The sequence below is a fragment of the Notothenia rossii genome (assembly GCF_949606895.1).
Source record: "Notothenia rossii genome assembly, chromosome: 5".
NCBI classification, from domain to species: domain Eukaryota; kingdom Metazoa; phylum Chordata; class Actinopteri; order Perciformes; family Nototheniidae; genus Notothenia; species Notothenia rossii.
The window spans coordinates 67,650,724-67,675,738 of record NC_136903.1 but is presented as its reverse complement, the minus strand read 5'-3'; the positions used below and the strand labels follow the sequence as shown (position 1 = coordinate 67,675,738).

Sequence of the window (25,015 nt, the reverse complement as noted above, 5' to 3'; positions counted from 1 at the left end):
GTCTCACCCATCATCACCTATCATCACCCTGCTGTCACCCTCCCCGCTGGGTGGCTATGCAGAGGCAGTGACGTCACCGGGCTGTCTCTCGCTCCCTTCCTGCTGCATCACAACAGCCGTTAGTAGCTCGAGTAGTGACCGGGGGGGAGAGGATATCCACAGACATTTCATTGATAAAACAACTCTTATTGACGCTGCAACAACATCCTAACACGGGGGTAACAGACAGGACCTGGTTGCAGTGAGATAACCCCGCTCCTCCAGCTGTTGGGAGATGGCCAGGCCGGAACAGGTTCTGCTCTTGGAGCCTCCGCACGAACTGAAATTCAGAGGTAAGAGAGGGGAGGGCCCGGCGGCTTGGACGGGAGGGGGGAGCTGCCTCTGCCAGCGGGGCTAGAAAGAGGGGGGCAGGCCAGTACGGTAACCAAGCCGGGGGGAAGCTGGACCTCACATTTTGACAATATTTGCCTTCGTATGAAAAGAAAGATAATGAAAGGACGGCAGGTCAACTGACAGCTAGCTAGCTGGTTAGCTAGCTGGATTAGCTTCTGTCGGCTAATCAGCCTAGCCAGGCCTTGTTGCTCATTTCTGCTGCAGCAACTGTTTTAAAGCTGTTTACACGTGCAGCACACGAAACAGATGTCCATGGAAATAGGGACCATGATATGTATGTGACAACCAATTTTCTGCATAACCTTTTGTTGCACAGAAGCTACAACATCCTTAGCATCTACAGCTAGCTAACATTAGCACGCTCTCTGATTGGCTGTCACGCTCTGTTGGACAGCCAGCTGTCATTTAATAACTTGACAGCTCTCAGGACGAAATAACTGCATAACCTGAGCTACTTAATACGTGTAAGCTACGGATCATCAACATGCCAAGCCTCCTTATCGTTAGGGCTTTACATACGCTATTAGACATTTGGTTTAAGCTCGACATTTGGCCAAAATAGGTTGCTTAAGGCCTAAATACTCTTACAAAAACAAATATGATACTAATTGATCTGTTTTGCAACATATTACAGAGATCATGTCATCATTTTAAATATTGCATTGTACTATTGAGTATTGAAGCTAGATATTTGTATACGTCTATGAATGGTTCAAATGACAGTTAGACTCTAATACATGGCCAAACTTGTACTCACTAGTCTTGCTTTAAATCAAAAACTTTGACAAGTACATTGTGTACTTCTTCCCTGTGCTTGGCTGTCTCAGTCAGTGTCTTCCTTTTAGTCTCATCTAAAAACGTACTGTTTCTGAAAACATTTTGTTTATTTTATTATTCATTTTAAATTGTATTTTTCTCTCTGTGAACCACTTTGTATTTTGCAACTTCTTTGCTAAATGCAATTTGGCCATTGGTGTTTGACTTAAGCACACCAACATTACACTTAAAAGACCCAGCAGCACCAACGTGTTAGGTAACTCACACCTCTGTGTTTTTATGTGAACTGCCAATTTAAAGTAGCATAATGCTTATGTCTAAATGTGCAGATGGTGTTACCATACTCATTTATTTTCTATGACTACAGTGTAATGGCAAATTATAAAGGTATTTAACTCTTTATAGCAGTAATGAAGTGTCAGAGTTGTATTAAGCTCTCTATACTGAGCCTGTATATTGCATTATTAAAAATATACAACGAGGTGCCAGATTCATGAACATTTTGTACAAAGCGGAGGCAAATAAAGCCTCAGTATATATATGTTTTTATCAAGGCTTGTTATATTGTTAAAAGCAAGTTTTACGTTAGAAATAGGTAGGGATCAGGTTAAATGACATATCATGTTTCTACTTTTTCTACCTTGTACAACTGACTCATTGTTAGATTGAGAAGGGACAGACAAAACAATTGAATGGCCTATGGATAAAAAAAGCCATTATGGCAGGTGAGGTAAAAACGTACGTTTTGGACTGAAACAACAGGCAAAAATGGTTATATATTGTATTTGTAGTCAGTCACTTAAACCTGTGGGTAGTTTTGATTCACCATTGAGAGTGTAAACATGTTTCATTGTAAAAAAATGTTGTCTACAATCCAATAAATGGACCTCAATACATATAGAACACTTTGGTCCGTCAATAACTTTTCATTTTCCCTGCCATGTCTGCCAATCTTTGCCTAAAGCTAATTATTTCTCACAGATAATGTAAACCTCTAAAAGAGTACACAAGTATTGAGCATTTTAATCCACAGGTTAATACACGTGTGCTTGTGAGTAATTGCAGCATCAGGACGATGCAGGATTGACCCAGAAAAAACTAAGTTCATTGTTATAAAGGAACATGCCCTGCAGCCGAAGGCTAATGTATTTAACATATGTTTTGGGGGATTAAGCTATATCAGACTACAAAGACCACACGTTATAGTTAATAGGATCAAATTGTTGTTGGTTTAAGTCTTTTAATGGGATTTGTTAAAGATAAGATAAATGAGAATATCGCCAGCTTGGCATCAAGCAGAGTCACTGTTTCTATGGTTACTTACTTGTAGTTTAATATACCTTGCACCCTGATTTCCATCATATGATTTACATGGACACACCAGCCATTGAGAAAGGAGCAACAAACTCATATGTTCTGTGCCTTCTTAGAATACTACACAATATAACAATTCACATGGCAATACTCAGACCCCAAGTTATATGCAGGCATGGGTTTGTGAAACAGGAAATAGAGAGGAGTTATGTTAGCAGCAGCTCGTTAGGCATCAGACCATCTGTGTTAAGGACTGGACTTTCTCGTTTTGTGTTAATCTTCATCTTAATCAGGAGTATTATTAAAAAATCTAACTCCCTGCTCTTCCCTTTTATATGTGCTGTTTATAAAATGTATCCTTGAAAGATGACAGATTCAAACATTAGCTCTTCATATACTTTTTTAACTGCGGCTTGTGGTTTTTGTGAGTTGGATGGTATCCCCAGACACTTTCAGGAAGTAGTATATCAGGTGTACAGTTGTCGGTGGCGTGAGTCCCTTTCATTAAAATTCTTCTGAAGTAACGCCAAGCTTGTGAGGGTCTGAGTTTCCTCTCTGTCTTTGCTCAAAGGGGAAGGGAAGTGTCAGTTGCTCTGGATGTTTGCTGAGCTGAAACTTTATCTTGAATCTGGTGTATGTGCTAATTCTGAAATAGCTCCATGTTTTCATTCACAGAGAGTGGGCCTCTGTCAAGCACTAAAGGATTTTCTCACAATAATAGCTACTGTAGCGGCCTCATTTGTTATTTTGAGAGAAAACTTTACCTGATTGAAAAACCTGGCTTGCTGAATTTTGGCTTTTGTAATTGCAGCATGTCACAAGTTAAAATGTTACTTAGATAACTGTAAGTTGGTAAACAAATTGATTAATTGTCACCACTTTTAGGTAGTTGTTGGGGAATAATTTGCTTAGGTATTCAACCTTTGACACAGTTCATCATTTTCTCCTTTCACGTTCTCTTCTCCCATGGCATAGTTCTACGGCCTTGGGTATTGCTGCTATCTCTCTTAAGGAGGGGCAGCTTGGCGCACATTATTTTCAATGGACGACAGCTCTAGTTAGATTCAGGGTCCATATTTGTTTAGTCTCGCTGATAAAGAATGTTGATTATTACACTCCGAACTAGTTAAAACCTGGAACTACAGAAGAGTTCTTCAGAATTGGTTTGGCATCTCTACCGTGTGGTCAACTTGTGGCCCGTGATATGTCTTGTGAATTCTCCAGCCAAAGCTCCAAATAAACCGTCAGCGTTTGCCATCAAAGTTCCAGCTCTCCTTGTGTCTCTCTTGCCCCTTTCACACCAAGGCTTTTCCCGTTCTAGCTCCGTGCTAGAGCTTTTCTGGTTCTTCGGTTCAGCTCCCGCTCTGTTCACACCGCTCAGAGCCCGACTGGTGCTGCGTCATTGCGTCATTGTTTGCTTCATGACATAACCATTTGCGTGCCTGCTTCATAAAGCCAAACCGCGCGGAACCCCCTCACATCGACAACAACAACAATGGCCGATTGTATTGAAGTGCTACTCGTTTTGGTTTTGCGTTGTTGAAGCGAAATTGAAGAAGTGGGACGACTTTACTACCAACTTTACAGTCGTTACATGCTACATTCAAAAGTTCTTTGGACCGTGTGCTCCCCTCCAGCTTCCTCTGTACCTCTTCGGAAGCCCAGATTCCCAGTAGGTAGCTGGTCTCTTCAGTGGACCACTGCTGCTTGTTAAGTTTGAGGTTTTCCATCGTTGTGTACAAACTGGATAAAACACAGGCTTTTTGTTGTTGTTAGAGGTTGATCCCGCCCCTGCTCCCGCCTCCGACGTAAGCGTGACGTATGCGGTGTTTGCTTTCTAGACCGGCAACTTTTTGGTACTTGAAACAAACCGGATTCCGGAGCTTAGAGGTGTGAACAGGAAAAACCAGTGCTTTTCAAGCCCCAGCTCCGAACCGGCCCTGGAACTGCGTTGGTGTGAAAGGGGCATCTCCACCACAGTAGTCATGAGTTGGGCTTTTCTTAGAATATTGTCACAAACATAAACCCCAGAAGACCATAAATGTCTCTAAAGCTCAGAACCTATAGTTGTCGACTGATATACCTGAGGGTCACTATCATGTGTACGATATTATAAGATCTTGATATCCACCATATCAAAAGTAACAGAAAACATAGCCGCAAATAAATCTATTCTTCTTTCAGTTTTAAATGCTTTTTTAACAATACAGTAAAGTTCCAATATGACTACTTAGTTTCCGTAAGTCTGTCCGTTGTAAAGTTTGTGGTATTGGCACTGTATTCGTTAAGACTTACTCACTTGACCATGAATTAGCTTTGCTCTCTCTAGACGTAGCTTTCCTGGAAAAACACAGTGACTAACGGCTGCCAGCTATCTAAATACATTTTTATATGCAGTTTTATGCAATAAAAAGATAACTTTTGCCAAAATAGAATATACTAAGGACTAGTGATGCTGCATATAATGAGGTTTTTGGAATGTGCACCCCTTCCAGTAATGTGTAATGTCCTGACAATATCAAAGAAGACTCATTACACTCTTGGCTTTTTCCAAGGTCAATGCATTGCCCATATTAGGTTTTGCTCCTTTTAATTTTTGTACAGTGGTACATGCAAAAGCACTCATATCCAACAGTTTTGACATATCTGTTAATGTCATTAACACTAAACTGAAAAGCAAACCTTACACCAAAGTGGAGATTGCTTGCTTTTGTGGTGGGTTTTAATGTGCATGCAATAACTTTACTTCTGAATTTATCTGGTGCCTATAAACCTCTGAATCGCAGCCCACCACGTCTTGTTTTTTTCAGTTGATCAAAAATGTCTGGTGTTGTGCTCATTGATGGCTATTTAATGAAACAAGACAATCTCTGCTTGAAAGTGGTACGCCGTCTTTTTTGCCAGGAAAGCAGCTAAAGAGAAATAGAAAAAATGACCCAAAACTGAGACTCACTTTCTGCTGAATATTCAGAGCAAAATGACATTTCCTCCCAAACAGTAAGACTCAGTGATGGGGTAAAAAATAAATGCATTTCAGTTCCATCTAATTATATCTTGCATGTAATATGGTTTCATATTGATCACAGGCCGCTGAATTGAATGAAATTGATTTCGTACCTTGGCAGACTTTTGGATATTAGCAGCAAATATTGTATTTGTTACATAATACGTTTTTCTTACCTGTATAAAGACACAATGATCATTGTAAAAGTGTGGACACTTAGTGTATAAAGATAAGGCTGTCATTTTATAAAAAATAAAAAAAAAGATTAACGTATATGATTGAGCTTGTATATTATCCGTTGAGGAGATTGTGGTTAGGGTTCAAAGACTGTTTTTATTTAGCTAACTCACTTATTGGCTGCAATCAATTGCAATTGTCTCTTTATTTTGTCTTTATTGTAGAAGCCCCAGACAGTACGTTACAAAGATGTGTTTCCCAATTGTCTCACAGTTTCTTAGGCCCCATTTACACGGGAACGCAAACAAACCGAATTCGATATCAAAAAGATCTTCCGTTTACACGGATACGGCTCAATAAACGTGTCCCTTCACACGAGACCGATCGACCCGCTGGAGACACCGTAGTACATATGCCACGCAAAATACACCAAAAGCAGCAAAGAAGACCCCCGAGCATGGTTGCCATGACTGCCTGGTTGCCCTTCTGCTTATTCTCCGTGGTGGATTTAGCAACATAGTTCTCCATGTCCACTTGTTGCTGATGGTTGTGGTAGAGGAGCTGTAGATTTTGCACTAACATCTGTAGCATGGTGTTACATTCCCTCTAAATCTAGGGGTACCAAGGGAAGTAACAAAACACAACGTTGATCAGGCACGAGAAAAAAGAGAGGAAACCGTTCTCTGGAGTCACGAACAGGCCTTTTTAATAGTAAAAAAAAAAAGAACACTGGCTGCTCACCAGCTAACTTGCACATTAAACTAGTGTCCCATATCCAGGAGCACATCTCTTATTGATCTATAGAACACAGGTTGTGCGCATGCAGCCAGAGGAGGAAAATGAGGAATCCCTGCAGTCTTCCTCCGGTCCTATATGGAGGCCCTGATTGGGAATTAGGAGCACCTGGGGAGAGGCTGCACCTGGGGACAACCAGGCTGCACCTGGGGAATCAGAGGGAGAGAGAGAACGACACACACACACACACACACACACACACACAAACACTACTGCACGTAACACATGTGAGCAGCCGAGTTGGGGCTATGGCTTCATTGTTATCAGGAAATGATCGTATAGGACGTACACACGGAGCCGTTTGGCCCCTGTGACGAAGGTAACTTTGAAGGTAACTTCGTCACTGTGGACTGATACAACACGTTTCGTTCCCGTGTAAACAGCACCTGAATTTCAAGAATCCCTGCCCTGTATTTGACTGAATAGAAGGGCTAAACTCTGTGATTTCACACAACCGTGTGAACCTGCTGTTTTTCCCTTTCGCCTTTCCCCTCCTTCATGTCCTCATTCCTCTCTACCCCTTCAACCTTACACATTACTCAAGGTTGAACGAAACCTTGTTTCACTGTAACCAATGTTATGTTATACAAATATAGATGATCAAACATTAACAGGATGAAGATGTTAAAGAAAGAATGAGAAAAAAAATGTAATCGGCCAATTGAATAGATAGACAGTTATAACACAGCACAAGTAGTTGATACAGTGATGTAGTGATCTAATTTAAAAGCTTGGAGAAGCTTGTTTTCTGTTGTGTTAAATCTGTGTTACATTTTTGGCCAACTTTTCTAATATATTCTGTTGTAGCAAAGATATTTTATATTTATATCAATATTTATATGTATATAAAGAGGTTCCCCAGCTTGCTTGTTTTATTTCCTCATTTATTTATTTGATATGCTTTTTTTCCAGCAGTGGATGATTAATTAGCATTTTGATGACTAAGGGACACTCATTTGCTTTGGATGTTTCCGACTGCACAGCTCACACTCACACATATTACGAGCTTGTTTCATTTTGTATGTCGGTGAAAGATTTATTTTGTGCATGTGTTATTTTCAACAATTTGGCATTCACGCAATTCAAGTGACAAATAGTTTTTTGAGATTTATGTGTGTGGTGTAACTCTCTAATGTGTTGCCATTTATTGTGACTTGTGTCGTTGTACGTTTTGGCTTCAGCGGTCTTTTCTGATCCATTTGTCTCTGGAGGACATTGAGTTATCTTCTTAAAGAAAACATCACTACAGAGTTTTTCTGACACATCCACCTTATCTTCTTCACAGGTCCATTCTCAGACGTGGTCACCACAAATCTCAAGCTCTCCAACCCTACAGACAGGAATGTGTGTTTCAAGGTGAAGACGACAGCGCCGCGCCGCTACTGCGTGCGGCCGAACAGCGGAATCCTCGATGCAGGCACATCAATCAACGTCTCAGGTAATGATGGATGAAGTAGGAATGAGAAGGGGCCAATCAATTATGATTATCAACGAACATGTAGCTGCTACTGTAGCGGAAATGTTAAGTGTATCTCAAGACAAATTACTTGACTGATTTAAAAGGGTGTTTAATACACAATTTGTGGCTTCAGCTCCGCTAACATGAGGATTGTGCAGTTTCTTTCTGGATGCCTCTTTTTTGTGTGACTCTTGGTCAGAACTTAGGCATGGCATATATGGTACAGTGTGAGTCTGTGCGGAGATTTTAAAGACTACACCATTGATATGGAAATTATATTTTTCGTAGCTCTAGTTGCTACAGACTTCAAGCCATCTAAATGTCAACAACTGTTTTTATTTATATCTTGATTTTAAAAACAAAGCTTCTGTGAAAAGGAATGCAAACTATTTTATCTCAAGTATCCTGAATGCGTTTGCATGTTTTTTCTAAACACACTGGTCCTCTCCCGTTACCCAGTACACCCCCACCCTCCGCCTGGCAGGCCTCATTCCCAGCCGTGCTCTCTGAGGGAGACAGGTACAGTCTAGTGTTTCCACACTGTGCCACCTCTGCCATTTACAGCCACAGACTCATTTTACAACCTCTCCTATCTGGTGTCAACAACTGCGAACCGAGACACCGGGGACCTCCAGTCAGCAGTGGGCGACAAATCAGCCCAGTCCGCTCCGTCGGATACATTCATTTTTCACTCTTATTAGGGTTGAGAAAGGTCACAGGTTTGAGTCCAAAAAGGAGATTACTTTTCTAAGTGTTGTGTCTCTATTAGGCAAACATTAAGGCTACGGTCTGTAACCTCTTTATGTCCAGTCTGTCTTCAGGGAGAAATCAGTAAGCGGTGTGCTTAACAGGATAACAAGCCGCTGTGGGTTCGTATCTTGCAGGCATTGTTTGCTTTGAAATTGAACTAACATTAAGTTACTTTGATGGAAAGCCCAGGTTTATAATCCCCCTGATAATAACATCCCTGATTCTGATGTCAGCTCCAAACCAAGTAAGGAGTGGTTTCCAGTTTCCATTATAATTGACTTAGATATCCAAAGCAGCATATGTCGGGCCATGCCACCTAGAGTCAAGAGGTCTGTGCACCAACACCTTCGTAAACTAATAAACATGTATTTCAATTTGTAATACTCTGTCTGATGCCAAATGGCTAAGCTATTGTGCTATTACTTTAAGGGCAACTCATTACTTAAGGGCATCTTGGGTACATTTGTCCAATTTTGAGCTTTGACCGCTGCAATTTAATCACATTGTGCCAATTGGCATTGTTTGTTTGACTGCTATGATTAAATTGCATTGAAGCATCACTTGCATCTTAAAACTTGACTATCTGCAACAACAAATAATCCAAATGAGTCCCTTGACATTAGGAAATATGACAGAATTTGCTCTTTTAAAAATTGTCAATGCTGTCATAGACAGCTAAAAGAGATTCAATGTCTTACCTGCTGACACCTGACAACTCTTTTTAACTGGACTACATTCAAAACTGCTCCACCTGTTAAAAATCTGCTCAAAGATTGTTGGTGAACCCTGTCAGAGACTATATGACTCAGCCTATCATAACAACCTAGTGAGGCTGTCCAACAACATCATCTCTGACCCAAACCATGTTCTGAACACTGAATATGAACTGCTACCATCTAATCGGAGATACAGGGTCCCACGTTTCAATTAAGTCAGACTGAAGCACTCCTTTGTGCATCAGTCAATCCTCACAGTAAATACAGAGCTAAATCCCAGATCAAATGCACGCTGAAGGCTCTTTGAGCATCTTTTCTCTCACTGATTGTGCTGTTATGTTAAATGTTTGTTGTTTGTGTTTCATGTATTGTGTCTGGATACTTGTCTGTTGATGATGTTGGACATGGAGCTGCTGTGACGCAAGTCAAATTTCAGACTTGATCTGACCAATAAAGTATTATCGTATCATATTCAACTCATTTGTTAGACTTCAAGGACACATACAATGTATACAAACATAACTTGCTTTGTTTACAAGGAAACTCCACCGGGCAACTTATTTAAGTGCTCTTTCTTCTTTTGCTCGTAAAAGGAATTGATAAACATCAATGAACACCGGACTGTTATAACTGAGTGACACAAACACTGCTGGTTATCATTCCAACATAAGATATAAAACATGTTTTTTTGTAAGGACATGCTGAAAATAGTTGTCAAATAGTAATTCCCAAAATAACATTACAATATCATTATTGAGGTATTCAGGCAAATATATATCAGTTTTTGTTCTCTATTTAAGAGGATTGCATATGATCTGTGACTTGTTCCAGTTTGTCTCGTATATCTGGCCAGTCACTTTTAACAAATGCTACACAGACAGCCACTTGCACTGGAAAGAAAAGATAGTCTCCTACATGTTACCTTTAGACCCCAATATGTTTCATTTGCTGGCTCAGCTGAGGATCCACACGGTGCGTTTGAAGCTCAACCCAGCTGTAACTGTATATGTTCAACGTAGCCATGACCACAGGAATGTTTCTGAGGCTGATTGGTGTTTTGTAGCAGCGTCCAGTGGAAACAAATGTGGCGTGAATGTTTCAATAAGTCATGACTGCACACATATCAAGCTTTTTCTTGGAATCTTTCAGTAGTTGAGTTTGTCTGACTTGTTATCATTTCAAGGAAGGCAGAAAGAAAAATAACATACTTTAATAAAACAATAACAATTATTTTGTTGCATTTTTTTAACTGAATCAGTTTCATTAGCTTGCCATGACACTCATTTTCAGTGTGGCTTTTGTCATGAAGGGGCAATAAATAGATTCTCCTGTCATAAGTTATGTCCAAATTAATAACAAAAATGTATTAAAATATGTTAAACACAAGGTCTAAAAGCCTTGTACACTTTTTTTTGCCCACCAACTACATTCCTATAACTTGACCTCTAAGTGGTGATTCCCGCAAAAGTGTGGTGGATTAATGTAGGCAACTCCTGGGTTATTCCCATAGACTGTATTCCGCACTCTAAAATAGGTATGCTGCTATATACGGTAGGTTGTATTATTTCCCCTTTTGAATTAAATTGAATTAGATGGACCCAGGAGAGCCAAACCAGAAGTGTGAGATCCTGCTACCCTGAGAAGCCTGCATATGAGTTAGCTCTTACATCCTGGTGAGTTTTCCCTCAAGGCCTGTACCCCAACGGCAGTGGTCGACTTCACTCTCTTCCTCATTCCCACGCTATACTGTCTCCGTAGGTCTGCTGATCTTTGACCAGGTTTTTGTGTTGAGTAATATCGAACAAAGTACACGGGGAGTTCCCTTTTTACGATTAAGGCTTCTCTGAATTGGTGTGAAAAGGTTACTATTGTTATAGCTCAGGGTGTAACCCCTATAGACTGTAAGTAACAATGAGCCGTATGGTGTCATGTATCATGATGTAACGTAACCTCACATTTGGTTTTTCAGTTGTTGATGAGTTCCATGTTTTGGTTTTCAAACAAATTCGCTCATCTTTTGTTTTTGGCAAGTTTCTTTATTTTTGTTCTAATGTCAAACACAGTTTAGGTTTTCTTATGATGCTGAGAATTCACCTTAAATAGTTCATGGAAATGAAATGAGGTCTCATGTTGTATGCTTTTATTGAAACTGAGTGACATAATGCTTGGAAATGGAAATGTACGGCACATTCTCCTGTCAAGTTTCTTGTGTTGAGGAAAAATCGTGTCACAAATGCATGGTTTTGTATGGGTTGTAGCCATGCATTTTGTCACTAACAAAGCTATAGAGTAGAACTGAAACACTTAGTTTATCAATCAATTAATCAGTTGGTGAAATGTCATTAAAACATTTAAATACTTCTAGCTTCTTAAAGGAATACTTTACCTCCAAAGAGAAAATGTGTGTATCATTTACTCAACCTGTTACCCTTGGATTATACTACATTTTGTAATTGAATGTTTTTTTGGGTGGTGAAGTATTCCCTTTTAAAATATGAGTATATTAGTTGCTTTTTCTAATTTTTCATGTTATTATAAATGTAATATATTTAGGTGTTCACTGTTTGATGGTTAAAACAAAACATTGAAAGATACTTTTCAAATATTTTCTGAAATGCATTGATAATGAAAAAAGACAATTTGTTTGTGCAGACCCTATATTCATTATGTTCCATGGGTGGACCTCTGTAATCACTTCAAGGTAAATGTTTAGTGCTTTTTCCGTTTGAGCATCAAGTCTCAAGGGACACAATATAATTAGTGACAGGAAAGAAAAGTTGTTTTGCCCCCCTCCCTCACCCCTCTAATGGTTCCATTTATCATCAACAAGCAGGCAGGCGATTGCCATCCTGCTTGACCGTGTTAAACACAATTAGCCTCTGAGTTTTATAAATGATTGCCCAGTGTGAAAGAATACAAAATCACGTCATTAGCAGAAGTAGCTTTTTATTAAAGATGTGTTCAAAGGCTGGTTATTAAAGATGATTTAATTGTTTTCTTTCCTCCCCTGTGGCAGGGCTCTTTCCATCTCAGGCTTTGGCTCTGGGGGAACATACATTTAAACGTTATCCACTGTTGCTCAATGAACTTACATGCCTTCCTGCCTCCACTCTCTTGTGGCGTCCCCTTGGACCTGAGTTAGATGGCCGTGCAAATTGGGTCTGACTGAAACAGGACGTTCTCAATCTGTTCATGCCGTCTGTTTCTGGTTTGCGATATTGAACTGCTCTGATTGCTGTAATGGTGCACTACATCTCTGAGGTTTCCACTCTAGGGAACATTGGCATGTGCCATATTTGAAAACCATCCTGATAGCTACACCGGCATGAAATTAGGAGGTCATTTGTTTCTTGTGGAAGCCAAAGAATCACGCAGACGTTGTAGATATAGTTGGTACTGATGTCAAAATATGCCTTTCAATTACACCCTTGTTTGAAAAGTCAAAGGAGAGAAAGATCACCCATCAATAGCTCTTTTCATGCCCCTCTGCACTTCCACCCTTTACTTGAATACTGACATAAGAAAGTGATCATTGAAAATCATCGTTGCAGCTTTGAAATACCTTCTTGGTCATTGGAAGGACATCAAATAACACACCACTCACTGGGAGGACTAATGTGGTGATGGGCTGAAGTCCTATTCCAACCCCACACCTGCTTTTTGTTAGAGCGATATGTAATGTTGAGAAAGAAACAGACAGGGTTGGAAGCTGTTGGAAAGATTACCCCCCGGGGTATTCACAGTTTCGTCAGTGTTTCGCCGTCATGGTAACACAAACTTAGAAATAAATCATCTCAACCGCTTTTTCCGAGCAGGCCAGAGCCTTGAAGACGTGGAGGACCTAGTTTCTTTTTGACAAACACATGGGTATTTGATACTCACTAATTCCTATTTAATCCAAGGAGTGGACGCAGAGTTGAGAAAGGGAGAGAAATGGAAAGTTGCTGACAAAGAACAGTATCGGCTTATACGCTGGAGTTCGTTTTGTATTCGGGGCGGCAGATTTTCACTCACAACTTGAATTGTATTCCTGCTTGTCTGCCCCAGTTGAAGTGATACTAACAGACACATTCTCCTCAGTTTACTGAGAATGGTAGGTCAGAATGAGATGGACAAAAAGGGAAATAAAACTGAGGGATTCATAACAAAAAGGATGTGGGCACTTGCTGTTCATACTTTGGGGCGCAACTTATGTCAATAAGGAAATACGTCATCTTAACATGTTGTCATGTGAAGTCAGGTAAATTAAGGGACTTTATAATAGGATCATAAGTGACCTTGACTATCCTTTTGTAATTGCAGTTATGCTGCAGCCTTTTGACTATGATCCCAATGAGAAGAGCAAACACAAGTTCATGGTGCAGTCCGTGCTAGCACCTCCTGACATGACCGACATGGAGGGAGTGGTGAGTGCATCTTCTTCCTACAATCACGTTTCACCATCATTTTCCTTTTACTAATTTCAGTGTTGGCAAATGCTTCAAATGTATATTGCAAAAAACAGACACTGGATCAATCAATGAAATACATGAATTGAACTTAACGAAAGAAAAAGGCATGTTGGTTATTAAACATTTGATGCAATATTGTATTTAATAGAGCCATAGAGTGCAGATACCCTATTTGTAAGTTCAAAAATTGGTTCTTAATAAAGACATTGTGAAAGAATGTTTAATATGTCAACATGAGGGTTGTTATCTAAGTTTTTTTCCTGCTGCAAAGAGCCATTATCAGCAGTCTGTTACAAATGGTCCCTTTGGTCTTGATCACATATAAATGATTAATTGGTTGACTTTTCCTTTATCTTTGGTCCTCTCTCTCCTCAGTGGAAGGAGGCTAAGCCAGATGAGCTGATGGACTCCAAGCTGAGATGTGTTTTTGACATGCCAGTGGAGAATGAAAAAACAGTGAGTACATGCCGTGACACCACTCCTCTCCCCGCCTCACCACGTCAGCTCTGGTTGTCACTCTAGATCACAGATCAGAGACACTACAGGGAGTGATGCGTCACATTAGTACCACAAGTAGTGAGAATGTACAGCAAGTTAATATTGTCTAGGAAGAGTTTATCTTTGACTGGCTCCTTGTTTATTACCCGACATATTACACAGCTGCTAACTAAATAAATCCTACAACATTGGACACGAAATAGAGATTTGCAAATGTTCTTCCTTTTTTTATGAGAAAAAAATATTGATTAAAATATTAAAATGTTATTCAATTTCTATCAAGCTGCTGGTGTTCAGCAAACCTCACACATTGTTGCATCTTTACTGCTTCCTTCTGTAGAGTGCATTTGTTATGTTTATTATTGTTTTCCTGCTCCCCACCTATTTACTGCTTTCTCTTTCTTCATCCTGTCCCATCTCAGCCTTCACCTCTCCTCCTCTTTGAAAACTCTAAGACCGACCGACTGTCTTATTCTTCTATATATTTTTTTATTTTCTCAACGTTGTTTATGTGTCAGCATTAATCTTCACTTTGTTCATTCTCACATGTAGTTTATTATTGTTGTGATTCAATCGGACCCCACACAGCTGTAGATACATTACCTCTTCACGATATGAGCTGAGTCTATGGTGGTTGTTTTCAATTCATTTTGAGCTGTGCGATACATACACATTGCTCCCAGTCAGCACCACAGAGTCCCTCAGACGGAGATATTGCTGATAGAAAACAGCCTGGTCCACTTATGAAAGGCACCCCTGGTTGAACTCTCCCACAAACATGGTGCTAGGCAGCTAGAAACTAGGCTCTGTGTCCCTGTATAAAAGTCTGCAAGTCTCCAAATAAAAATATAACATTTCACCGGAGTGCCAGCCAAGTCAATGGTCAGAATTGCCATGGAAACATTGTATCAGCAAACAGAGAACTTATTGCGTTATATGTTGTCGCCCTGTTAACTCAATTACAGCTTGACATGGAGTCCAACAAGATGATGTCGTCCAGCTTGCTGAAGTCGGACTCCTCCACGCTGCCTCCAAAATCAATGAGCTCCACCTTCGATGACGGGGAGGTAAAGAAGATCATGGAGGACTGCAAGAGGCTGCAGATGGAGGCTCAGAGGCTACGGGAAGAAAACAAACAGATCAGGGTGAGTGAGATGACTCCGAAGGCCTTCACTACGAAGCCGGATTTTTCCGCTCCTACGACGCTGGTTCTTAGCGGGCTAGATCTCCATGGTAACTTATGCTGAATGGCTAGCCTGGTCCGGAGCAGGTTAGGTTCCAGGGTAAGAGATCAACTTAGTGAAAGCACCACCTGCTGACCAATCAGAGCTCAGTGTGCGGAGTTTAAAGCGATCAAGTCATATTACAGGAGAAAGGAAATACAGAAAGACTGCCGTTGCAGGAAAGACGGCCGGCCAAAATCAATTGACTGTGTGAACGTGAAAATGAATAGAATATCACCTCCCATCTTCAGAGCAATCTGACTATTATAACATCAGCGTTAAGGAAGCTTACTTAAATATCTGCCACAACATAAGTAACCAGATCAAAGTAACATTACGTACAGTCTGCGGCACTGTGAGTGCAGATGTCGATGTGTCCCATTATCATTCATATCACATCATAATGTATCATATATTTCCTTATCTGAGTCAGCTGAGCCGTATCTGGCCGTGCAACACTCACAGTGTCACTGTATGCAGAAGTATTATTTTAAGCAACACATTAAGTTGACGAAACACTCGAGTCAAATGTAATTAAAGTCAGATCCACTCGTGTCTTAGACGGGGCATATCATACACCTGTTAATGTACGCATTCAAACACTTTTTCTGTTACCAGCTGTATTCACCTTGCAGGTGCAGCTATGTGGCTTTTATCCTGGATAAAGTGTTTAAGTCATGGATGTTTAAAGTTTAACTTCTTCATATTTGTCTAATATTATAGTTTACTTTTCATTCAGGAAGTATGACGCTGCGCTGTCAGTACGCTTCTCCATGTTTGTGATTGGTCAAAGGTTGCTAACCCCGCCCCTTTCATGTGAACACGCACTCAGCCGAACAGAGACACCCTGGCTTGAGTTACCGAGTTGATAACCAGCGTCGTAGGACCGCTTAGCGAGAGCGTGTTTGTTTTGGATTAGGTAAGTCAATCATATCCAGGGTCTGTTGAACTGGCTTCGTAGTACAGGCCTCTGGACAACAGTCGTTCAGCATTTTAGTTTTTTTCACAAAAGTAAAGACAAAGGCATCGCTGAAGATGCTTTGTTTTTGTTAATGGCATTAGCTGAGGTGGTAGACTATTAATGAGACAATCCATCCAATCAATACAAACTTTATACTAACTTCTGATTAAAGTAGACTGTCAGGTAATACCTGCCCTGGTGAACTGGTGATTACATTTTTTTCAAACTGAAGTATCAACCTTATTGAAATAATTACAGAAGCTGACCTATGATGTTGTTGATCATTTAGTCATCTCCAGTGTTTAAATCACACGCTTAATAATTCATAAGGTTTAGCAGAGATTCTACTTATTTTAAACAATTGATGCAAATTCAGCAGGGCTCGACATTTAAAGGAGAGGTGTCATGGCCATTTCCACTGATCATAATTCCATTGTTGAGGTATACTAAGATAGAAAAATACTGTGCAATTTTCCAAACTCACATTGGGATGCATACAGCATCTCTGTAAAGTATGTGTATTCAGCAGTATTCACTTTCTCCACTAAACGGCTCGCTGCAGCTCCCCCCCCCCCACCCTCTGTGATTTCCTTGTTTAGCGATACACAGCCAAACACAGCCAAACTCAACCTGAACACACACAAAGTCACAGCCGAAATAAAAACAATAAGTGTGGCTTGATATTGAGTAAGAAAAAGGTTTATAGATTGATAAACGCTGTGAGAATGGGTCTGCAGAGAGAATTTCGCGCGATCCCAACTGTCTGTTATCAGCCTGCAGCAGGGAGCAGAAATCAGCAGGGCTGCCTGCACCGAGTGTGTGTGTGTGTGTGTGGATTGGTCAATTTGGACCAATCAGCGGGGGCTTAACGTAACGGCTCCGCGGACGTAACGTAACGGCTCCACGGATTGGCCCATTTAGTTCCGGGTACGTGCTTACAAAAGCACGTACCCGGAAGAATCAAATGACGATGACGTCATGATGACGTTTCACCAACGAGGCGTTTTGGGGAGGTATTTTCTGTTTTAAAGTTTTACTCGCTACAGGGTGTACTTTGAGGGTTTTGACTCTGCACACCGTTTACATGAAGAAAAACCTTCATAACACACAAGGGGACGGGTAATAACCGGAAAAGCATGACATGTCACCTTTAAGGACTGCCCGATGGCCCGGGGCCATCTAGTATTTAGCTCGGGCAATGAAGCCTCACCTGCTGGTTGCCCGATCGGGCAGTCTATTATGCCAGTATCATGCAGCTCACGGATCCAGTAATGAGTGACCCGACAGTAAAACTAAACATATCTATAACTAGTTTAGGTAGTTTGAGAGGTGATTAAAATAGCTACGAGTGATATTCTAACCTGAAGTGTTTGTTTTGTTCCGCTCACCACTGCATGTGATCATGCAGCGCTGCGTGTCGACTCGTCAGCAGCAGCTGATCTCTCTCTCCCGTCAGATTAAACTTCACTCGCGTTTATGTCCATATCGATCAGATCCAGCTAGTTCTAGCTAATGATATGACTACCTGCTTATTAAAAGACACCTAAACAATAAGTATCGCTATGCAACTGGGTGAGGCCACAAAGTATAGCGCAGCATTATGCATTTGTTTACATGCCCACCGGAACCCCGAGGCATTACCAACAGATCAACGCACAATCAACCCATACAGCACATCTCTTTCTCCAAATTAAGTGTTAGACATTAGAATTGACTACTCTTGTCTGTCACATACTCTTCTTGTCTGTCACATAAGTGGCGCAACTGAAGCGGTATTGCGCTAAAGGGAAATTATTTTGACCGAAGAGATTTAGATTTGCCGGCTAAAGGGAACTCTGACGTCGCCATTGTGTGTGCTTCTCGGATGCGCTCGGCTCCTCTCGACTGCTGCTCGGTCAGCTTCCGGATGAGGAGGCATTCGTTCGACCAACTTACAGTAGATAACATTACAAACATTTTTAACCGGGGCCATAATAGTGTAAATAATGTTTGTTTTGGCAGTTATAACTGAATGTAATGTTTTCTACTTTTTTACATCTGGGAAGGCATTTGCCTTCATCTGATGGAAAGTGTCTTGCCCAACAACTTAAGTATTTATTATAGCTATGCAGGGCATGCAAGCGAGCAAACACAAACAAGAAAAAAAAAAAAAAGTGAAATGAAGAATAAAATTGAAATTGTACAATATAATATTGTGGTGGTTCATCTTATAATTCAGTCTAGACAATGCACCAGACAGCATCTAAGACCTGCAAAAATCTAAATGTTCTAGGGGGAGGCCCCCCAAACCCTTCGTGCGTCATTTCGTCCACGTACATTTTTCAGGGCAATCTCTATTGGGCTCAGGGCCATCTGTAAATTAGCTTAGATGGCCCAGATGTCATGCACTGTTCAGATACATTTATAGATTTATTTTTAAGTTAGTACATTTAACCAAAAAAGAAAACAAGCATGGAATATATTAACTGGGCATATTTGTATAGTGTAGAGGTTAATAGATATTAGTTACTGTGTTAATCAACACATACAATGTTCATCAGATGTTATAATATATAAGGTCTGCCGATTATGTTCATGATTAATCAATTCATTTTGGTCTATAATAATAGGAAAAAAGGGAAAATTGCTTATTGTCCCATAGAAATTGCCATGTTTAAATGTTTCTGTTTGACCAACAGTCCAAAACTCAAAGATATATAGTGTCATATCATAAAAGTCCAAGAAAAACAATAAATATTCACACTTAAGATGCTATAACTGAAAATAATAGGACTTGATATAAAAAGTATAATCGGCCATTTGTTTCACCTTGAATATGTTGTACGATGCAGGTATAGTTCAAACCAAGTTGCCAATTCTTTTTCAGTCTTAATTCAAATACAGAGAGAAAGTGATAATTCACTAAATGAGCAAAACAATCAAATCTCTTTCATCTCAATCCCCAGAATTAACAGATGACTTGGGGTTGCGGTCGGATAATCCAAAAATCAGCTCCTAACGTCTTACCCTATCGTCTATCCCTTGACCTCTGAGTGAAACGTCACGGGGTTAAGGGATAGTGGATAGGAGAATTCAAAAGGACTTAGGAGAAGAGACTGCGGTACTTTAGAGAATCCGACTGCACTTTCAGTATCCAACGTGTTTATGATGCGCCAGTGGACGTCATAAATGTGCGTCTGCTGATGTGGGGAAACTATGGAAACTAGTTTTCTATACAGCGGACTACAACATGGATGTATAATAAGAACGAGGGACTACTGTAAACTCATCTAGAGACTCTGCACCGTGCTCTGATGCTGTTGCTTTATGCTTTATGGACGTGGGCAACAGAGAAACATATTCTTCATGACCAAAGTTGGAATTGAAATAAAAAAGGAAAGTGAAACTTTTGCTCGTCACCCTCTCCCTCCGGTCCACATTAATACAAATGATCCCAATACGTATGATTGTATGAAAAGATCTAAAAATCAATACAAATGTATTTATTATAAACGTTAGTCCTTAATATCTATCAGTGTGTATATCACCATTCAAACATATTTTAAAACTTGAACAAACCCCACACAGCTCAGTAAACACTGTGAAATGTTTACTTTATTTGATCATTTCAGTGAAAACTAACGTTCACATTTCTCTTTTTGATTATAATACTGATGAACGTTCAAAACAAAGCACTTTGGCAACTTACCACATACGTTTTAAAATGCTTAATAAGAACCGTAACTTTCATGATGTCATTTCTCGGTCATAATCGTTTTTTTCCGTGAACGGCCGACTGTTGTGTGACGGCAAATGCTGCGGCTGCAAGGCATTGTGGGGCAGCATTTTCTCCTCTCCTTTCAGTGAGAGAGGTCCAGTGGTTCCTAAGCCAAAGGAGGTTATAAAGGAAGTTTGAAACCTCCTTTCCTATCATGTAGAGAATTCAAAGGGCACTTATCATGGCTGCCACTGAGGGACTTCCGGGTCATTTCACTCTGTTAGGAAGGTTCCTAAGCTAAATGGACTATTCGACTTCAGCCTTGATTGAACATCCAGAATCACATTTGGTTATTTCTTTTTTTATACTGATTGATGTTCCCATTCAAGATAAGCAAATTAAGTGGAAACTTGATTCACACAGAGTGGTGGTTCCAAAATGAGGTCGGAGTGTCCCTCCACCCTTTGCTGTGTTTCTTTGAATAGAGACAGTAACTCCAGATTGAGGTTAGAGTGAAGTGTAACTGCTCAGATCCATAATCAGTGGCAGACCTCAGGCACTAAAGCTCCACAAAGGCAATTTTGCAAATCAATGAGTTCGCCATCAATCACAACGTGAAACAAATCAGTAAAGTATGGGTTTAAAATTGAGATTTGTTAAGGTTTAGTTAAAAATAAGTCATACACACACACACACACTCCGCCACCTCCTTCCCTTTAGGTTCTTGCCAGAGGCAGAACGACTGTTGGCTGCTCCTGTGGCTGAGATTAAACTAACAGAAAGCCCCCCCCCCCCCCCCCCCCCCACCACCCGCTGCTGGGAAATGAAGTGTGTTAAAGCCTGGCGCCTTCTGCGGACCTCTGGGGATTGTGTCAGATGAAGATTTAAGCAGATACTATTTCTTTGAGCTTGTAAATAAATACTTTTTTTAATCTAATTGAGTGATTGAGAAGATGGCCGTCTCTCTTAAGCATGTCATCTTTTCTCTTCTTCACCTCGTCATTCCTACCACGCTTCTCCCTCTTCTTTTATTCTATCAATTTTTCAGGTTATATAGTTATTATTAATCTAATTTTTAATCACTATTTATTTTCAGATTGGTTTGATCGTTTTAGTTTAGTTTCATGTTAAGTTTTTATCTATTTTGTTTTAATTTTAGACCAGTTTAGTGTTTTTATGAGAGCCATATATAAATCCGGAACATTGAAAAATACATTTTTGGAGAACTGTTTACTTTAGTTTTAATGGCCATAATGCTAAAATCTTAAATTTAGCAATCAACTTTTATACTATTTGCTACGACACTAGGAAGAACATTTTTCCAGACTGTTAGTAAACTACAAGACTAGACAACAGAATGAAAACAATTGTGGTTATTGTGAAGCCATTGCTATTAGGTTGATGGAAATTCATGCCATCTCCTTTTTAGTGATAGGGAAGTTTTTTAGCTAAAAACACAAACATTAGAATGGCCAGACAATATCGTTATTAATACTGAAAGGATATTCTTTTTATTTAGTTTCAGATCATGACAATATTTTTCACTTCTTATTGTGGCTTTAGTTTATAATCCCGCTTACTCCGCTTGCTTTTTTTCTTCCTGTTTCAGGAGGACGATGGTCTGCGGATGAGGAAGAGTAACGTGATGTCATCTCAGCACACCTCCATTGGCATGAAGAAAGACGAGGGGTTGAGCGCCCGCACGATGGCCCTCATCGTGCTCTTCTTTGTGGTGGGCGTCATCGTGGGCAAGTTGGTCTTGTAGATGGCAGCAGTTCGGTCGGGCCGCAGCATGCTTTCAGGGGGAAGAAATCAAACACGGGATCTGGGATTTTGGATCAGAAATGCCATATCCACTGGGTGGGGGGTGGTACTAGTTTTGATTCAGTCTCATTTATGTAACATTTTAAAAGGTAATGTATGAGAAAATAAAGAAGAAAAAAACCATTCATCATCGAAAGAACAAACCAACTGTTACAGGTCTTGCCTCTACGTAAACATCACATAGTCATTCTGGCCCTCTTTCTCAAAGTTTCATGTATAAGGATGACTGTGTGGGGGGGGGGGAGTAATGGAAACATGATTTAATGCAAGTGATCAAGACCAGTTTTTCTAACACCGGCGAGGTAGTGTTGCTGCGACTGAGTCAGTTTGAAAGTGTGTGAATGTCATTTTAGTGTATTGTTGTTTCTTTTTCTAAATGACGGAGGCCAGAGCCGATGTGTATGTATACGTAACCGCCCCACACACGCACACTGCACACTGCACACTGCACACTGCACACTGCACACTGCACACTATATCCAGGTGTCCCCTGGCTAAAACTCCTTTAAGGAAGGGATTTCCCAGAGGAATGATCCTCACACAGGGCTATCAAACTGACTCCTGCAATCACAGGCTTTGTCAAATCGGCTCGTCTTTGATTGTCGAACAACTTTGATCAGTGAACACTATTTTTTTTTTTTCCTCGTGTTGTTTATTATTTTCACTCTACCTTTATTCCCGTTGACTGTCACTCACTGCTCACCACACCCCCGGTTGTCAGAAAGGGGGATGTTTGATTGCATGCGTTCACACACACTGTTGCATCTGGACTTTTTGAATCTAATTTAATTGCTTTTATAATGGTGATTATAAAATGTCATTTGACTGTAGGTTTGCACAACTTCATTTTCAGAGTTTCTTTCTGTCTTTGTTGGATTTTTATGATTTTAATTCATTCTTTTGTTGTTAGGATGAAAGCTTTTAAGGATATTGCAGCTACAAAGATGAACTCCAGATTTGTAGGACGATTTCTGTACATGTTAAACAGATAAACTGCTTGCCTTGTGACCTATTTGGGCAAGTTATTCTCAGGCCAAGACAAAGGTATATACAGTACATAAATATATATATAGAAATACACACACACAGAGAAAGCATGCATACATATAATAAGAGTGGACAGGAGGTGCATGTGACTGTTATGTGTTTCCCTTACAGCATCAACAACACCAAGGTCCTGTTTCAGTGTCCTCTCAAAGAGACCTTGGTCTTTTCCAACTCTTTTTTGTTTTCTCACATTTTCCTACTGAGCCATACATTTGTTCACGTTTTGTTTGGGGCAAATGTATGTCAGAGATCAACTGAGTGTTTCCAGTTTCTTTGCTGCTGGTGATTTGTGTGTGATTTTCTTTCCACTCCACTGCAGGCCTGTGTTTAGTTTGTTGGTGTTTGTTCAGCATTGATCTGTTGCTTATTAATGTTATACCCTCACTGCAGTTGAAGTCATATTCATTTTTAATGCACTAAGATTAAGAGTGTGTCTCCTTTGATCTTCCTGCAGCATAACATTTGATTTTCTTCTCAAGCCAGAGGAGGAGGAGGGGGGGTGGGGGCACATACATCTTAGCTGATATCCTTGAGGGGACCACATGATGACATTGTACTCTTCTAGAGCCGATGGTTATGTCTTGGTCAAAAATAAACCGAAACATACGCTCAAATAGTTTCATCTCCAAATTTGCATGAGGGGGGAAAAGGCAATGGAGAGTGAGTGTAGAAGAAATAAAGAGCCGTTGTTCATATTGTTTTCCCTCTGTATCCACATGAGATTCAGAATGCATTACCCTTTCTTTAAGTGAAAGAAAAATACATAACACCACCATATTTTCGTTTTAGGTGGAGGGGGATATGATGGTGAAGTAAAAGGTTAAAATATACATGAGCTTGTGTTTCTACTGTATCTCTGTATAGTTGTTGGGTTGAGGATTGCTTGCTGCTTAGAGGGAGGGCAGACAGACCTGATCTACAGTCCCATCTGGGGTTATCAGACCTGGGTCATATAGTACTGACAGATCATTCTTCTTGTTCATTGAATCCTGGTTGGAGTTTCAGAACATTTTACAGTACCATAATATACTGTCATTTGAATTGTATTATTAAGCACCATCCTGCTTTGGCGCAGTAACCCCTGGTACTGCAGTTAGGATCAAACAAACAATAACAATTACGTGTCAATACTAATTGATCCAGGCCCGGTTGTAAAACACACTACACTGACCTGCAGTCTCTGACCATCACCGTGATCAATGTAAGCAGTCGGCAAACTGTTTTGTATGTATATAAATAAATAAATAAGTCTATCTGAGAAGAAGATTAATATTACTAGTTCAAGTAGTCTCTCTGGTGTATAAAAAAGACCCAACCTGGTTGGACTATGTAGCATCTTAATAAATTAAATGAATAAATCCCCTACCTCACCGTGTGAAGTCATTTCCTGTTATGCATATGTTAAGGTGCACATTTTGCCGAACATACAATCCAATTTAAGAAAATCCGAACCATCCATTTAAGGTCTATCTTGATGAAATGTCACATGTTTCTTTCTTTAAAATATTATGAGTCAATTAACACAACAACATGATTTTCTATGAATATGCCACTGATTCCTCATTGCACTCCTGTAACATTGTCAGATGGACAGTTAGGAAACAAAGGTTTAAAACACATTCACAGATTGTTCTTATTTGACATTACATGGCATCTACTGTACATGACCTAAAATGACAATCAATCCTCAACGTTTCGATTAGTTTAGATGGATTATGTTAGTCCCAACTAATGTAGCATGTAGGTGCTAAATTCAAGCAGAGGCTGTAGACTTCTGTTAATCTCACATCTCTCTTACTGCACAAACTTCATTTCTGCATTTCCAAACTTCAACTTCTTACACAACAGACGCTGCCATCACTTGAGTAAATTTATCACAACGTCACATCGCTACAAAATAAGGCCACAACGACATGCATTCTTATTTTT

The 25,015-nt window shown here is 40.1% G+C and overlaps 1 protein-coding gene across 1 annotated transcript; it reads left to right on the top strand.

The window, feature by feature from the left end:
* Positions 1–46: 46 nt before the first annotated feature.
* Positions 47–24,451, top strand: vapb (VAMP (vesicle-associated membrane protein)-associated protein B and C). The gene is made up of 6 exons (XM_079681585.1): positions 47–332; positions 7,746–7,898; positions 13,688–13,791; positions 14,212–14,292; positions 15,300–15,479; positions 21,825–24,451. Exons 1-6 carry the CDS (start codon positions 275–277, stop codon positions 21,978–21,980), a joined length of 732 nt encoding a protein of 243 aa, XP_079537711.1. The 5' UTR covers positions 47–274; the 3' UTR covers positions 21,981–24,451.
* Positions 24,452–25,015: the final 564 nt, after the last annotated feature.

Coding starts and splice junctions, on each gene's coding strand:
- vapb (XM_079681585.1), top strand. CDS start 275: ATGGCCAGGCCGGAACAGGTTCTGCTCTTGGAGCCTCCGCACGAACTG. Junction 333..7,745: donor GCACGAACTGAAATTCAGAG/GTAAGAGAGGGG, acceptor TCTTCTTCACAG/GTCCATTCTCAGACGTGGTC. Junction 13,792..14,211: donor TGACCGACATGGAGGGAGTG/GTGAGTGCATCT, acceptor CTCTCTCCTCAG/TGGAAGGAGGCTAAGCCAGA.